At 56.3% G+C, this 16970-nt stretch overlaps 1 protein-coding gene, 1 long non-coding RNA gene and 1 pseudogene across 4 annotated transcripts; 1 reads left to right on the top strand and 2 right to left on the bottom strand.

The window, feature by feature from the left end:
- The first annotated feature begins 628 nt into the window (after positions 1 to 628).
- Positions 629 to 8014, top strand: LOC115640947. Its single transcript, XR_003997976.1, has 3 exons — positions 629 to 2247; positions 3671 to 3803; positions 6642 to 8014. It is a non-coding gene; the product is annotated as an uncharacterized LOC115640947 (long non-coding RNA).
- LOC115640793 lies at positions 7373 to 9791 on the bottom strand (annotated as a pseudogene).
- A 2407-nt stretch (positions 9792 to 12198) lies between these two features.
- RPP21 (ribonuclease P/MRP subunit p21) lies at positions 12199 to 15829 on the bottom strand. 3 transcript variants are annotated; one of them, XM_030543988.1, is made up of 7 exons: positions 15677 to 15829; positions 15067 to 15140; positions 14158 to 14258; positions 13847 to 13929; positions 13477 to 13608; positions 12409 to 12821; positions 12199 to 12321 (listed from the first exon to the last, which is right to left on the bottom strand). In XM_030543988.1, the coding sequence occupies exons 2-6, from the start codon at positions 15121 to 15123 to the stop codon at positions 12664 to 12666; spliced, it is 531 nt and encodes a 176-aa protein (XP_030399848.1). In that variant the 5' UTR covers positions 15124 to 15140; positions 15677 to 15829; the 3' UTR covers positions 12199 to 12321; positions 12409 to 12663. The 3 variants fall into 3 exon arrangements, with proteins under 3 accessions (XP_030399848.1, XP_030399850.1, XP_030399847.1); XM_030543990.1 differs by having other exon boundaries at positions 15658 to 15696; XM_030543987.1 differs by lacking the exon at positions 15677 to 15829 and having other exon boundaries at positions 15067 to 15412.
- Between the last annotated feature and the right edge of the window lie 1141 nt (positions 15830 to 16970).

The following is a 16970-nucleotide window of genomic DNA, read 5'->3' on the forward strand; positions in this document are numbered from 1 at the left end:
GGAGGCTGGAAGTCAAGACTCCTGGGTTCTATCCCAGGCTCTGGGAGGGGAGTGAGGTCTAGTGCTAAGTTCCCTGTAAGCTGCGCGGCTGGGTGACAGCTCAGCAGGCTATCAAGTGCCATGCAGTTCACTGCTGTGTGATGCTCCTGAGCTCTGCCTTGGAGCTGCTCCCGGGAGCCTCCCACTTGCTGTGCAGAGTGGGGAAGGGGAGAGGGGTGCAGATGTCAGAATGTCCCCCTGCCCCTGTACCCCATCTCAAGAGCAGGAGGATGGGATGGGACTGAGGGACACCCGGTGCTGGCAGCTGCTGCTGTGTCTAAATAGCTGATTTACTTAAAAGGGCAGCGTACTTAAAGGGGTATCACACATCTCTCTCTCTCTCTCTCTCACACACACACACACACACACACACACACACACACACACACACAGTCTGTCACACTCACCTCCCAACACACATTTGTAGTGGTTTTACTTCTTTCAAAGTGTATTTTTTATTTTTTTGACTGGTCTGTGCATTTCATAATTTTTATTTCTCTTACGCTTAAATTTAATTCTTTGAGTAGTGAGTACAAATGCCTGACCTGTCCTGGCAGGATCAGTTATCTCTATGGTAACTTATATATTGTATCTCGTTTTTTGGTTTCTGCTGGTGGTGCACATCCACACACTGCCTCGATATTGTGCACATAACAAAATACATTCCGCACACGGATGGAAAAAATTAGTGGGAACATTGGTCTAGCAGTTAGAGCTAGGGGGTGCTGGGAATCAGGATTGATGCTGGTCAGCGACTACTTGAGAACCCCAGATGGGATAGGGCTTTGTAGCAGAGGGCATACTCTGCTACCGCCTGCTGGTGAGCAAAGGGAAACAGCTGGTATGGAACAAGCCTCATTGGCATTTTAATTAGGGTTATGGTTGAAATTGGAGCGAAAGGTCTGTTTCCATGAAGCTTTCGGGAGGAAGCTGATTCAGATTCACCCTGGAATTCGTGCTCAGAACCAGACAGGAAGAGCCAGCCCCACACCAAGAGAACCAAGTGGTTCGAGTCTGCACAAGTTTTGATACCATCCTCATCACTGTAGTATCTGAGCATCTCCAAGTAGTGCATTTAAGCCAGGTGTCTACGCATCCATCACGTGGGGTTTGGTCTCTTGTCCTCTACCCAGAGGAAGACGGATGCTGGGGAGCGTCTTGTTTCAGTAGCAACTTCAGATCTACCTGCTGCTGTGTGTTTGCTAGAGAAGGCCCAGCTGAAGAACTGGACCGTGCTTGTAGGGAGAAACGGGTGGAAGTTTGTGATGGGCCTCGGTTCTTGAGGAAGTTCAGTAGGGCACATGGCTGCGATGTGGATGACCCAGCTTCAAATCTTTGCTCTCAATCAGGTGTGCAGGTCTCTCTCTCTCTCTCTCTGCTAACAAGTGGTAACAAAACCAGGAGGGTTCTGTGGAAGTGTCTCTTTCAGAGAGGCAGCATTTTGTGATGGAAAGAGGTTTAGATGTGGAAATTCCAGTCAGCTGTACTCAGGACTCCTGGGTTCTATCCCTTACTCTGGGAGGGGCATGGGGCCTAGTAGGTTAGAGCAGGGGAGGCTGGGAGCCAGGACTCTACCCTGGCCGGAGGTGGGATGGATCCTGATGACCCGTGCTAATAAGGACAAACACTTTGATCTCACAGTTAATGGGATCAGTTTGATCGGCGTGAGAGGCTGTTTGCGAATATGGGGGAGGCAGTTCAACGAATGCTGACCCCAGTGTGGCACTAGGAGGTGCTGTGTTGCAGGGTGGGGGCTCAGAAGGGACTGTTTTCCCCACACAGTCAGTGTTGACCCCAATACTCCAGTGCGGTGTAGGGGCCCACTGCGCTAGAGATGAAATGTAAAATCCAGACCGTGGCCCATCCAAAGCTCTAACCCACTAGGCCTCACCCCCTCCAGGAGCTGTGGATAGAATCCAGGAGTTCTGGCACCGAGCACGCCCCCCCCCTTGCCCTGCAGAATCTATTTCTGGAGACTAGTCACCTCCCTGCAGGGACTATTCTCGGTGTGGGCGGTTACTTCAAAATGGGTCTGCTCTGCCCCTCTAGCCGCCTTGGGCGATTCTCCCTGCACCACTGGTCACCGGCACAGGAGGATAAAACAAGCCAAAGCTCTGTGCTCCCACTGCCTGCCTGACCCAGAGGAGCCCAGCATGGCCTGGGATCTGCTCCTCCCACCTTCCACCCTGTTTTGCCTCGCGCTGGAAGGTAAGTGCCATTAGGGAGCTCGGGGGAACTCCACTCTGGGGTGACACAGGCCTGAGCACCAACGATAGAACCCAGGAGTCCTGACACCCAGCCTCCCCCACTCTAACCGCTAGACCCCACTCCCCTCCCAGAGCCAACAATAGCAGGAGTCCTGGCTCCCAGCCCCCTTCCTCTGGACAAATGAGTGTTGAAGATGCTGAAATCAGCCCCTTGGTGTGGTGTCTGTGTCCCTCTAATGAGCCAACTCACATGCACACGTCCAGCTGCCCTGGAAACAGCCGTTTCAATTGATTTCCCTGGTGGAGGGGGAGCCCTCCTTGGAGGACTCGGGTGTGGATGGGGATCGCCGGTCTCTGCCTGCCATGCCAGGGTCCTCAACGCAGGCAGCTTTTGCCAGGGGCTTGAGTCAACCCAGAGTGAGCAACCCCCACAGTGCTGCTGAAAGAGAATGAATCACAGCCCTGGGTCTTCTCAGCCATGCATGGGCTACTCCCCTGCTACGTCTCGGGTCAGCAACCCGCCAGATCTCTGCTCGGCCATGGAGACATCTGGGGTAACCCAGTCAAACTGACAGAACCTCAGGGGGGGAAAAGTGGTGTCACTCTGCAAAGTATAATGATGGGGGGGAGGGGCTGGGAGCCAGGACTCCTGGGTTCTATCCCTGGCTTGGGGAGGGAAGTGGGCTCTAGGGGTTAGGGTTGGCTGCCTGCAGGGATCAGGGACAGCTCCAGGCACCAGCACGCCAAGCGGGTGCCTGGGGTGGCAAGCCATTGGGCGTGCTCTGCCAGTCGCTGCGAGGGCAGCAGGCAGGTTGCCTGCGGAGGTTCCACTGGTCCCACGGCTTCAGCGGACCTTCAGGCTGCCGCCAAATCCACCGGACCGGGGACCTCCCACAGGCAAGCTGCCGAAGGCAGCCTGCCTGCTGTGCTTGGGGTGGCAAAATACCTAGAGCCGCCCCTGCAGGGATGGTGGTTGGGGGGTGTTTGTGCCCATCTCTCACTGCGTCTCCCCTTGCTCACCCCCTGCAGCCAGCAATCTGCGTTGCAGAGAATGCGCCCTGGAGGAGCCCTACATCGGTTGCCTCCCCGGAGTTTCTGAGTGCACCCCTAAGGCTGGGCATCCATGCATGCCTGTCAACATCAGCTATAGTGAATGGGGAGGTGGGGTTCTCCCTGTCCCAAATGCCCCCACCAGTACTGATCCTTACTCCTTTCTGGGCAAGCTGCTGCTGGGCTCTGGCCTGACCCCTTGTGGTCAGGATCAGAACTGCAATGTGGGCTCCCAGCCCCCTCCCACTCCCACCACCCCACCAAGCTCTAACCCACCAGACCCCACTCTCTTCCCAGAGCTGGGGATAGAACCCAGGAGTCCGGATGCCCAGTCCCCACCTGCTCTAACCATTTGACTACCACTTCCCTCCTAGATCTGGGAAAAGAACCCAGGAGTCCTGGCTGTATCAACATCCCATGAGCCAGGGGAGCTTTTGGCTGGTGAAGAAACAGCTAAGCAGCCTGGGGTCGAGATGGCCTGTTTCTGATCCCATCCGTGCTTTTGAGGTGGTGTGTTCGAATGACATGGTTCTGAGCTCTGCCTCTCTGTCATCCCCCTGCAAGACGTGAGGTGCAGTTCCTCCTCCAGGGCTGCATCATGAATCCCAGCCACTGCGGGATGGTGAAGGAGCTGATGGTCCCTGAGTACCACATCAATGTCACCTGCTGCTTCCATGCCTCCTTCTGCAACAAGTGGGCCCCGCTTCCCCCTGGCGAGGGAGGGCACTGAGTCCGGCCTGCCACCCTCCTCCATCCCTGCCTGTTCCCCATCCCTCTCTACCCATCCTCCCTCCACCTCCTTCCCTTCTGCCTTCCTCTCTCCTTTCTTCCCACCCGTCATCCTTCTCTTCATTCATCTATCTTCTCTGCCTCCTTCATCTGTCCTTCCTCCTCCTGATCTCCCCCCCTTCCGTCCACTCTTCCTCCACTGACGCTCCCAGTGTGAAACCTGCCCACGTTCACTGATTCGCTGCGATTAATAAACTTGTTCTGGGGTTGTACAGTTCTACCCAGCTGGAGAGCCTTGGGACAATATAGTCAGATAGAATGGGGTGGGGCTGGTTTCTATCCTTGCCTCTAGGGGAGTCGGGTCTAGTGCAGTGGTCCCCAAACTGTGGGGCATGCCCCCGTGGGGGGCATGGAGGAATGTGTGGTGGGCACGGTGGGTCTAGGCCAGGGAGGCCCCAGGGAGGCAGCACCACCTAGTCTCACTCTGCCCTCAGCTGCAGCTCTGGCCCCGGCCAGAGCTCCAGTCCCAGCTGTGGCCCCCTGGCTCCTTGCCCCATATACAGTGGAAAAACAGTCTAAAAATAAAAAATACTGAAAATCATTCCTAACTCTATAGCTACCATGAGAAGGTCTAAATTAGCTGTTATCCCTCAAGAAAGAGATCCTAGAGTTATTGTAGAGAGGTTTCTGAAACCATCTGCTCAGTGTGTGGTAGCCGTTTAAGAAAGCTAACAGAATATTTGGAATCGTTAGGAAAGGGGCAGCTAATAAAACAAAAAATATAATGCTGCTCTATAAATCTATGGTACACTCAAAGCTTGACTACTGTGTGCAGTTCTGGTCACCCCATTTCCAAAAAGATATGAGAACTAGAAAAGTACAGAGAAAGACGACAAAAATGATGAGGGGTGTGGAATGGCCTCCATAAGAAGAGAGATTTCTAAAGACACGGACTGTTCAGCTTTGCCAGAGACAAGGGAGGAAGGGTATGAGGGCCGTCTATAAAATCTTAAACTGTGCGGGGAAAGTGACTAAGGAATGATTTACTCTGTTACATGACACAAGAACCAGGAATCATCCAATGAAATTAATAGGCATCAGGTTTAAAACAAACAAAAGGAAGTATTTCTTCACACAACACACAGTCAACCTGTGGAACTCCTTGCCAGAGGATGTTGTGAAGGCCAGAAGTATAATTGGGTTTTTAAATAATTAGATAAGTTCATGGAGGATTGGTCCATCAATGGCTACTTGCCAAGATGGTCAAGGACATAACCCCACGATCTGGGTGCCCCTAAACCTCTGACTGCCAGATAGTGGGACTGGACAACAGGGGATGGATCACTAAATAATTGCCCTCTTCTGTCAGTGCTTCGGAAACATCTGGTGCCAGCCACTGTCAGAAGACAGGATACTGGGCTAGTTGGGCCATTGGGCTGACCCCTTAAATTCTGCTTGGATTTGTTTTGATTAAAACCTGTAATGAGCCTCGCTTGCGAAAAAGAAAATTAGATCAGTGTTGGGCGCTAATGCTGGTAATGCACTGGTAAAGCAGCTTTGAGCCAACTAACTTTGGCTATTGATGCACTGGCAAACAGGGATTTGAAAATGCAATCGCAACCCTCCTTTGTCTCCACTGTTGACCAGGGGAGCGCTCCCCCTCCACAGTGACATCTAGTGGCCTATATATATACTGCACATAAAGGTCTCACTGTAGGGCTGCTAGGAAGCCGGATGAGTGTGCCGAATTGTGCCAGAGTGTGTCTCCATCTAGTGGCCAGTCTGCATTACAAAAATGCTACCAACGTCCAGCTGGGAGAGTTAGGCCAAGATCCTCAAAGCTATATAGGCAGTGAACTCCCATTCGGCACCTAACTACCCATGAGCATCTGTGCCTAACTCCCAGTCCCATAGCTGAGGTGGCAGAGGGGGTCTTGGCTTTTCCTGCTGAAGATCCTGTGTTTCTCCATGGTGCTCAGTCCGCCGGACGTTTTGTCTCTCCTGCAGGTTCAGAGATTCCTTTGGGCTGGGCTAAGAGAGAGGTATGGGGGTTACTGGCCCATCACTAAAAATCCGGGCCTAGAGTCAGGCAGCAACCTGAGTATGTGAATTCCAGAGGCCCACGGATGGGAGGGCTCCCCACAGGTTTTGCCTGGAGGCCAGAATAGCCCTCATCTCTATGGAAAGCAGGAACTGGCTGATGGGTGCAAATTATGGAATCCTTTTCCCTCTGGTGGGCACCAGCTCCAAACCATCCCCAGGCTGGGGGGGACTGGCTAGCTCACGCACTAAGGGTTACTGGGTGACACGTCTCCGGATTGCGCCCCAAATCGTGATACTCACCCATGAGCTGCTGATAATCTAGGACCAATGGTGTCAAGAATCCACAGAGCCGGGCGGGTGACGTCCCCTCCACCTGAGGTGGCTCCGTTCCAATATGGAAAAAATTTCTTATCTGTGGCATTGTAATGTGGCCACTGCTCCCTGCTGCCTCCTGCCCTGTGGGGTTCCTGGGGGCAAATGCAGCTATGGTCAACATAGGGGGGAGGGAATGAATTCCAGCCACAAGGGGGCAGACAGGAGCATACCCTGACCAGGTGTCCTTCACTCCAGCAGGTGGCAGCAGAGAGGAACACGGACATACCCAGCCACCCACAACCTCCAGCCAGGTCTCACTGAGGCTTCCCAGGAGCTAGGAAGGATCAAGAGCCAAACGACCCAGTTTCACCCTCTTCCAAAATGGCCACCCCGCCATGTTGTTCTTCAGGGGCTGAAGACGCAGGCTGCCCTCTGGTGGCAAAGTGGGGAAATGGTGGCTGCTGCCATGCCAGCTGCCAGGTTGATCTGCTATATTCAGCTCTGATGGGGAAGTGGGAGGGGCTCAGGACCAGCTGGCAGGTGTAATTTGCATAGATATCCCAAGTGTCATGTAGTACCCCCCCAGCTGCACCAATCAGGGCTTTCCCCAGCTTCCACACTCACAATCTGTCTCGCATTGGCTGTGTGACTCCAGGGACATGAACGAGGTGGAAAGGCTTAGAGCTGGTGGATGTTAGTAATTGGGAAGCATGGCTCACCCTAACCTTGGAGTCAATGGGCCCAGGTTGGCTAGTCAGGACCAAGGTATTATCAGGTTTCAGAGAGGGAGTTTTGTATTATGTAGTGTGGTAGCTGCTGGGGGAAAATAAACAAACAGGAAGGTCATCATCTAGTAATAATGGATTCTACTATTGGTAGGATTGGATTCTGCCTGCCTTGGGGGCACCAAATTTGAATGCAGGTTTGTGGAGCAAAGCTAAAAGTGCAGGTAGATCCAGGCTGGCTGGCACTCAGGGTTGCAACTTCCTAGGAGTTCCCTTATCTACTCCTGGCAAACTCTGCCCAGTAGCGCATCACTCTGCGGCTCAGCGCCATTTCGTCCTCCGTGTGCGGGTGATTGGCTCTCCCCACGGATGCCAGGGTCCTGAACAAGTAGGGCATCTCGGAGGCATGTGGCACTGCCGTCCACTTGGGGGAAGACAAGCCACCGGGGCGGTGGGTGAAGGTGTAGACACACACGGGACTGCCAGCCTCCGCCATCTGCCCAGCTGTCTTGGCTAGGGGGCACACCCCATGATAGTCACTGATGACATGAGGCATGGTGCGTTGGTGCCAAGCCGGGCCCTGCCCCTCTTGGCTGTACTGCTAGGCCACTGCCTGGATGCCCTCCCATGGCAGCCCCAGCATTGTCACCCTCAGCCCTCCAGCAGCTCCTCCCAGCTCATGTGGCTAGCATTCACCTTGGTGAAGTTAAGGGCACCGATGATGTAGGAGCCTTCGTTGGCCGTGACGCCAGCCAGGAGGGGTATAGGCTGGCTGTGCCCCACCTCCAGGAGTCTTGGTGGCTCATCGGGGAGGAAATTCCCATCGCCGGTTGGCATGGACACAGACATGGACATAATGCGTGTCCCAACATCTCCCAGCTCCTTCCCCTGCAGGCAGCCCACCAGGGCGGTGTCATTGAAATCAGTGCAGCCTTAGTCACAGTGCCCAGCCTATCTTCTTGGCTACTTCTTGGCTAAACCAGGCCCAGGGAGAGGTGGGGGCACCACTCTGCAGCGTGGTGCGGGTGAAGAGGCTCCCCAGCGAGAGAAGGTGGAAGCCGACCGAGGCGGCCCCAGCGCTCTGGCCAAAAAGCAACAAACGGGCCGGGTCCCCTCTGAAGGCGGCTGCGTTGTCCTGCAGCCAGCGCTGCGCCAGGCGCTGGTCCCACAGCCCGGCATTCCCCGGGGCAGCAGGGGGCAGGGACAGGAAGCCCAGTGCCCCCAGCCAGTAGTTCATGGAGGCCATGATCATGTTCTCCGTGGCAGCTAAGAAGTGCCCATCTTGGAGCTCCACGGAGGCTGCACCTCCAAAGAACTCCCTGCAATGGATCCAGACAAGGATGGGGGCCGGCGCAGGGGATGGGGCACCCAGACGTTGAGGAAGAGGCAGTCCTTGGACTGCGGCATTTTGGGCATCCACATATAGGCATCAGGGTGACTAGGAAATGGAGCCTGGTGGCAGGGCTTGCCGAACCTGGTGGTCTCCAGGACTTCACTCCAGGGCTGGTGGGGAAGTGGCTTCTGGAAGCGCAAGGCCCCCACGGGGGGTTCGGCGTAGGGGATGCCCAGGAAGGCCGTCACTGTGCCAGAGCCGGCCTGGAGGTGCTTGCCCCAGATGGGGCCGCTGGTGGTGAGCACCACGGTGCCGTCGTCATCGGAGCTAGAGCCAGGGCACAGCAGGGAGAGGAGGAGCAGGCCGGGGAGCGCAGGGAGGAGTCCCAGCATCACGGCAGCTGGAAGGGAACCCCCACCCCAGAGGGAGTTACAAGGAACTCGCACCTTTCCCCTCTAGGGGGCACTGGTTCCAATCCAACCCCAGGTCACGGGGGAGGGGGGTGGCTGGCATGGGGAATGGGGGGGATATGGGGCCCTTCCCCTGCTGGGGGAGTTGCTCTGCTGCAGTCCAACCTATTTAAACCCCCATGTGAGCAGAAAGCCTGGCCCCCCTTCGGTAAACAATCTCTGCTCAGTCACCTCCACCCTGCCCCGGGCTCCAGCTCTCTGCTGAGCTCTCAGAGCTGTATCACTGCGCTTTGCCCTTTGCCCATTTCCCTCTGCAACAAGAGGCCCCTTAATGCCAGGGGGAAATGCTGAAAGGCTGCGACAAAAATCCACATGCCCCCTCCTAGAGCTGGAGAGAGAACCCAGGTGTCCCGGCTCTTCCCCCCCATGGTAATCCACTATACCCCACTCCCCTCACAAAGCTGGGGAGAGAACCCAGGAGTCCGGATTGATAGGACTCCTGGGTTCTAGCCCCAGCTTGGGGTGGGGGAGTGAGGTCTAATGGGTTAGAACAGAGGGGGCTGGGAGTCAGGACTCCTGGGTTCTCCCCAGCATGGTGAGGGCAGTGGGGTCTAAATGTTGGGGGGGGGGGCTGGAAGTCAGGACTCCTGGGTTCTCTCCCCAGCTCAGGGAAGGGAGTGGGGTCTGGGAGGCCAGAGACAAGGGGGGCTGAACGTCAGAACTCCTGGGTTTCATCCCCAGCTCTCAGCGTGGGGTCTGTGGAAGGGGTATTAGCTGGGAATCTACCAGCCAAGTTCCCCTGACACCAGTCACCCCTTGACCACTCTGTGCCCATCATGGAGCCCGAGAGACCCACCTCAGCTACACAGACTCACCTGCTGCAGGCACGGCTCTGTGGCTCCTACTGCAGCTCCCAGCTCAGCGCGAGGGGCGATCTGCTGATGCTGAAGCCAAGCAGCTCTCGTCTCCGGCGCTGAGAGCACCAGCCAGGGCGCAGCCACTTAAGTTTATTTACCCTGGCAGCAGCAAGCTTGCTGGGCCGTGCACACACAGGGCCCAGGTTCAAGGTGGCTGGAAGGATCCTGGGGCAAGGTCCATGGGCTCAGAGACCCAGTACGACACCTCTGGGGTGGGGCAGCTGGGGCCCAGGCACACAGCACAGCTGCCTTGGGCTCGCTCGCCACGGCTGAGATGCAGCTGGCTCTAGGGCGCGGGGTAACAGGAGGTGAAGGGGGAATCCCATCGCCAGTTCAACCCGCAGCTGGATTTTGGTGGTGCCAGAAGGGAAGCCCCCTTTGGTGGGACGGGACAGGACAGGACATTTTATACTTGAGGGGTCAGGGTTCTAGCCTTGTCTTGGGCTTGAAATGGAAAAAGACAAGGTAGGCAAAGATGTTCATTAGCCCTGCCCACAAATTGAGCCCCACCCACCAACCTAGCTCCGCCCTCTCAAGGTGCCAGCAGGGCGCCCCGCCCGTCATCCAGGAGTCTGTTCAGCTCTGTTCAATACAGGATCCCGCGGGCTCTGCTGAGCTCCCCACAACACATTTCAGCTACATGCTGGGGCAGGCAGAGAGCTGAGCCCATCACTCCGAAAGGGGGGAAAGCTGCCCCAAGTGTGCCCAGAGCAGCAGCTCCCTGACCTTCTGCTCCCCGTCCCCTTTTGGGGGGGCTGCTTAAAAAAGAGACTTCGAAAAAAATAAAAGAATCATTCTCGTCCCCCAGCTCATATATCCACCCCCACCTGGCCAGCTCCCCTTATCTCAGCTTCCAGGACCCCGGCAGCAAAACAGATGAAGGGATTTTCATCCCCAGAGGGAGCCGAGTATTAGGGTTACTAAAACATCCAGCACCACAAAGCCACATAAGCTCCTGTATGGTTTTCTCTTCTCTTCCCTTGCTCTGTTGCTTTCTGCCCTCTGCCCCCACCGTCTCTATTCTTTCAGCTTCCCGCCTGCAGCGCCAGCACGAGAGGACCCCAGCCCTGCCTAAGGAGAAAAGCCCTGGAAGGATAAAGATAAGCCATATTGCAAGGCCTGAAGCCTTCATTTGCAGGCAGATTAAACAAGCAGCGGAGAAGCAGGAAGTCACATCCTCACATTCCATCTAAATTACATTAAAACGATGTAACATCAGGCTGCTAAGGAGACCCCGTTCTAACGGCATCTACTATTGCCAGATAAAGAAACAGCTCTTACAATGGTTAAAGAAAACTTTCTTTGATGGCATCCTGTTTGGCAAGAAACCACTTATCAATAGCTGTGGTGTGAAATCCTCATTTCTTTATCTCTTTGTCTTTATGATCCCCACTTCCCTACTGTTTGTCTGCATGAGCTCTGTCTGGTTCTTTAGATTATTTCTGTCTGTTACATAATTAATTTTGCTAGGTGTAAATTCATTAAGGGGGTAGGGTATGATGGGTGAGAGAATTTTGTTAGGATTGGTTCGTAAAATTTTAGTATATTGATTGGTTAAGATATAACTAAGCAGAGCAGAGCTCGAGTTTCACTACGTAAACTGGAGTCCCAAAGAAAGTTCTTGGGGAACCAACTCCAGCCCCAAGATCAGAGCTGTCAGACCTCAACACTCCGCCAGTGACATCAGTCAGAAACTGGAGTCCCCCACACAGACCTAGTCCTGACGGGCCATCAAGAAAAGTTCATGTGTCTTGGTGGGAGTGGTTAGCACTGCATGTGTAGGGTGTGCAGTCTGGTTTTCGGTAGCTGTTAAGAAATAGAGGTTACGTAGGATATTACTGTGTAAGGCTCTTTCACTGGTAAAAGACCCCGTAAACCTGCAAAAGATTAATCCCTGAGTCCACATGGAAAGGGTGTTAGCCCAGAGCCCACAGAGGAGTAGAGCCCAGAGCCCACACAGGGGTAAAGTTCGGTGCCTTTCACCTGGAGCCCTAGGACCAGGTAAGGGGAGGTGCCTAAATTAAGAGGATTGCACCTTGAGCCCTAGGAATTGAGTAAAGGTGGGTGCCCTAGAGTGTGTAACAGAGAATTTTGCGCAGGTAACACCCCAACCAGCTGCCAGCCCAAACCAGGAAGCGAACTGGGGCCAAGCAAGAGGTGTCACTGCCAACCAGCCAGGGGTGCAAACGTGTCCCATGGGATGTCCCAGTCCCTAGTATTCCCACTGGTAACGGTAGAGGGTTTCTCCCACCAACCCCCCACCACATCTAGCTAGGACCATATAGTCCCTCTGCCCTTGAACTGCCCCCTTCTCCTACACGTAATCCTAGAGGGGTAATGTCCATTAGGGTCCCGCCCTCTCACCAGCTTGTTTTAAGCCAAAAAAAGATCCTGAGATAGGAAACGTACTTCTAAAAATACACACGGAGATACAATTTGATTTTATGTTTATAAATAAACAAGGGTCCCAAAAAAAACCCACCAAATCAGAACCGACACCCCCTAGAGGCCGTTGTCTTGTTCCCCACCCCCTGAGCCAGCCAGTCCCCTGCCCTGGGGCTGGATCGGAGCTGGGACTCTCTAGTGGGGAAAGGCCCCGTGTCCCATTCTCTTCCCCACTGAGCCAGCCAGTCCCCTGACCTGGGGCCAGGTGGGAGCTGGTGCCCCACAGAGGGGAAAGGCCCCGTATCCCATTCCCCACCCCCTGAGCCAGCCAGTGCCCCAGGAGTGGATAGTTTGGAGGGGGTCGTTCCTCTTCCTCCCTGTTTACGAATCAGTCTTGGTACCTCTCTTACGAACGGAGTCTCCTAAAACCTGCCCCAGGCCTCTCCTTACCACCCCTGGCTGGGATCAGGCTCCAAGCCACTGGCCCCTGCTTGCGGCCATCCCCAGGGGTCACCTCCTGCTTGGGCCCCCTTTCTCCATGTGGCTCCCAGCTTCTGCAGTCCCCCGCGGGGTGGGGCGGCTCTGGAGACTGGAGGTCACACTGGGGGTTTCAGTCTTCTGTGCTGATGGCTCCTTCAGGGGACCCTGGGGGGCTGCAGGTTTCTGGTCTGGAGGGGAAGAGATGAGATGGAAATGCAGGAAATTCCCACTGCTCCCCTGCCTTCAAATTCTCCCCTCTCCCCATTGATCCTGATATTCCCCCCTACATGGCTAAACCCCACCCAGCCAACCCCAGACCCTCCCCCACCCCCAGATCCCCTCCCTGGTTGATCCCAGATTCCCCTCCTCAAAGTCCCCCACAGTCCAATCCCACCTTCTCCCCATACCACTCCCAGTCCCCACCCCGCCAATCCATACCCCTCTCAGAACAACCCCAGCTCCTCCCCCACTCAATCCCTTCCTGGCTGAGCCCAGCTTCCCCTCCCCCCAAAACAAACTCCCCACGGACAGATCCCAGTCCCCTCCTCCGCACCAATCCCAGCTCTGACCAACCCCCCCCAGCTCGTCCTCCCTCCAATCCCCCCCCCCCACAACAGATGCGAGCTTCACCCCCCCGACAAATCCTGGCTCCCCCATAATCCATACTCTTCTCTGACCAATCCCTCCCAATCCCCCCAAGATCAATCCAGCCCCCCCCCACACAGAGCAACCCCCAACCCCCCTCCCCAATCCTCCCTGCTGAGCCCTGCCTCCAGATGCCCCATTCCTCCCCTCCAGCCCCACAGCGCCCCCATTAACCCTTTGGATGCTGCCCCCTCTCACCAGTTTGGGGCTGGTTCTCCAGCAGGGCCTCAGGCTGCTCCGCCCACAGCTTGTACGCAGGGTTGCTTGGGAAGCGCTTAGTCTGGCCGCAGCAGAGACACCGTACGACTGACCAGCGCCGGCCGCGGCACCCTGGGGGGAGGGGGAGGGAGAGGAGCAGGGCGTCAGGGACTGGGCACAGACAGGCATGCATGGGGAGAGGCTGTGCCACCTGACCCCACTGTCCTCTCAGGGTCCCGACTCCCAGGTCCCTCCTGCTCTAACCACTAGACCCCACTCCCTTCCCAGAGCTGGGGCTAGAACCCAGGAATCTAGGCTCCTAGCCACCCAGAGCAGTACTGATCCCTCCCCACTAGGGGGCAGCACTCACTTCTCTGGCGCACCGTGGAGCTGATGCCAGGGACCAGGAGGGAGGAGCAGGATTTGCAGATGGTTCTCTTCACTGACGGGTCCCTGGGGGGGGAAAACACAGACAGGGGCTGGGCCTGAGGAGATGGGCCTCTAGAGGAGAAAGGCCACATGGCCATGGCCATAGCCCAGGCCCCGTCCCCACCCCCTGGGGCCAGATGGGAGCCGGCGCCCCCTAGATGGGAAAGGCCCCATGTCTCAGTCCCCGCCCCCCTGGGGCCAGATGGGGCCAGCGTCCCCTAGAGGGGAAAGGCCCCGTGTCCCGACACTCACTGTCTCAGGACGAGCCTGCGGCTGATGCTGCGCTGCGTGTGGCAGTAGAATCGCGCCAGCTCCTGGTTCTCGGGGTTCTGGCCAAGGACACAGTGAGCCGCCTGCGGGGTGGGCAGGGGGAAAAGAGATGCAGAGTGAGGGGAACAGCCCCACATCGCCCCCTGCTCCATGTCACCCCCAATCCCTCCTTCCTCGAGCCCCATGTCACTCTCCCCTCCCCTCTGATCTCCCCCAGTCCCACATCACCCTACTGATCCCTCCTCCCCCAACCCCATGTCGTTACACCCAGCCCCACTGATCTCCCCTCCCCCAGTCTCACTGTTCCCCCAACCCCATCTCCCCCACCAGTCTTCCCTCTCCCCAATTCTCACCTCCCCCAGTCCCATATCACTCGCCCCAGCTCCACATGACCTCTTTGCCCTACCAATCCCACCTCCCTCCCAGGTGCCCCAATCTCATCTTCCTCCAATCCCCACCCCACCCCCCCAACACAAGACACCCTAACCCTCTTTGCCCATGCTCTGTTCAGGAATCCTGGGGGGGAGCCCCAGAAATCCCACCTCCCCAGGCCCCACAGGGACCCCCAGCCCTGGGGCTAGGGGGAATTCCTCCCAGGATCTCTCTTAGACAGTGGCTCTCAAACTTTTTTACTGGTGACCCCTTTCACATAACAAGCCTCTGAGTGTGATCCCCCTTATAAGTGAAAACCACTTTTAGATGTATTTAACACCATTAGAAATGCTGGATGCAAAGCGGGGTTTGAGGTGGAGGCCGACAGCTTGTGACTCCCTATGTAATAACCTTGTGACCCCCTGAGGGGTCCTAACCCCCAATTTGAGTACCCCTGCACGTCGGGGTGTAACCCCCATTCCTGCTGGGTTTCCCAGCACTAGGGGGCCCCACCCTCACCTGGTAGAGGAAGCTGAGCCTTTGAAAAGCCTCTTTATCCTTCACCTGGGCCGACATCGCTGTGGGCGGCGGGTCTGGAATGAGGGAAAATACTTGAGTGAGGGGCAGCCAGTCCCTAAGGGGCTGTTAGCTGCCCCTCTCCCAGCTGGCTCCATGCTGCCCCCAGCAATTACCCCGGGTGGGGGCGTTTTCACAATCTATCCCCCACCCCATTTCTAATTACTCCTCACCACACACACAGAGCCGGGATGTCCCCAAAAAACAGGGGACTCCCAGGCTTTGTTATTCTTCCAGGAGGGGCAACAGCCACCCCATACCAGAATGGAGCCCTGCTGCCCCCTTGCCCCCCACCCTTGTAGGGTTACACCTGCTCCCCATAGATCACCCCCAATAGAACATCCCCCACCTCCTCGTTAAACCCCCACCTCCTCCTCCAAAATCCTCCATCTCCAGCCCTTATGTACCCCTCCCAGCCCCTTCCCCAGACCCCTATCGCTTCCCCTGCCAGCCCCCTCCCCAGATCCCCCCCATCCCCTTCTCGGCTGTATCCTGCCAGCCCCTTTTATCCCCCCGCCCCCGTTTGCCCCAGACCTCAGTCACATGGACACACCAGCAGCTGCAGCCTCTTCCTACCAAGCCCAGCCCCCCCAGCGGACGCAGCAGCAGCAGCAGCAAAGGCCTCTGGGAAATGTAGTTCTGCAGCCTGCCTGGCTCTGCCGCACAGCATGGGGCGGAGAGGGGGGGCACACACCCGTTCCTCCAGGATCTGCCCCCTCGAGTCCCCCCTCCTCCCCCAGCCGAGACTCAGCACAGCCCTGGCCCGCTGCTGGCCATTCCCCCTCCCTCCAGCAGGGGGCGCTGTGCGCTGGCAGTCAGTGCTGACCCCAAGGGGGCGCTGTGTCGCAGGGAGTGGGGCAAGAGCTCAATAGGGGGCGCCTTTACTCTCCCTAATTTCAGATAATACTGTATGTGGCTGGTTCCTTCTTTTGCGAGGTTGGATTAACTGTATTGTACTGGCTTGCTCCCAGCTGAGGCAAACATGTATTGCCATCCCTGGAATTCATCCTGGGGGTGTCGTTGGATTTAGGAGGCTTCCCCCGTCCCTTCTTGTCCTAAATTGTCATGGTTCACTGTTTAGTGGTAGTTAAATAGCTGCTGCCTTCCACCCGAGAGGTGGCTGCATCTCAGAACTGGCGGGGAAGATAAAAAGATCCCAGGCATCTGCCTTGACTTGCTGATTTAAAAAAAAACAACGGATGGAAATGTATGACCGCTTTGGATGTGGCCGTTGGGCCAGAGGCGACGGAAGGTCCCTAAAAGTGGGGCAGCCATGGGCACCCAAACCATGGCCCCAACCTGACGCTGCCTCTTTGGCCTGAGGCTCACCCCGCCCGTCACTCGCACTTAGGGCCAGTAATTCCAGCACCCCTGCTTTGGGCTACTGCCAGGGCAGCCATGTGCCCAAAGCTCAGGCACTCCCAATAGAGCATTTCGAACAAAACAAGGGGCAGGGGTGGTCAGTCCCAGGTGATCAGTTTACCCAAGGGGAAAGGGGGTGCAATGCTGCCCAAGCAGAGCCCCAGCGATCGGTCCTTGCTTCCATCTCTGGAGCAGACACTTCAGCAAAGCCAGCCCTGATCTCAGCTGGTGCAGGGACTGTCCCTGTGTCTGTGCAGCACCTGGCACAACAGGGCCCTGATCTCAGGTGGGGCAGGGACTGCCTCTCCCTGCAGGTCTGTGCAGCGCCTGGCACAACGGGGTCCTGATCTCAGCTGTGACCTCTACATGTTGCCCTAATACATCTAATACTAAGCCCTTGTGATGATTTGCTGGACGTGTCAAAGCCGCATAATAAACACGACAATCAGGCTGAAGTTCAACAGTTGCCCCAGGGCAAGCTGAGA

The sequence above is a fragment of the Gopherus evgoodei genome, unplaced genomic scaffold (genome assembly GCF_007399415.2).
Source record: "Gopherus evgoodei ecotype Sinaloan lineage unplaced genomic scaffold, rGopEvg1_v1.p scaffold_32_arrow_ctg1, whole genome shotgun sequence".
Lineage (NCBI taxonomy): Eukaryota > Metazoa > Chordata > Testudines > Testudinidae > Gopherus > Gopherus evgoodei.

Bases quoted from the DNA above. Each gene is read 5' to 3' on its own strand.
- RPP21 (XM_030543988.1), bottom strand. From the start codon at position 15,123: ATGTCGGCCCAGGTGAAGGATAAAGAGGCTTTTCAAAGGCTCAGCTTC. The intron at 14,259-15,066 runs GTGAGGGTGGGG...CCCACCCCGCAG, and splicing joins GGCTCAGCTTCCTCTACCAG to GCGGCTCACTGTGTCCTTGG. The intron at 12,822-13,476 runs GTGAGAGGGGGC...CTTCCCCTCCAG, and splicing joins GGAGAACCAGCCCCAAACTG to ACCAGAAACCTGCAGCCCCC.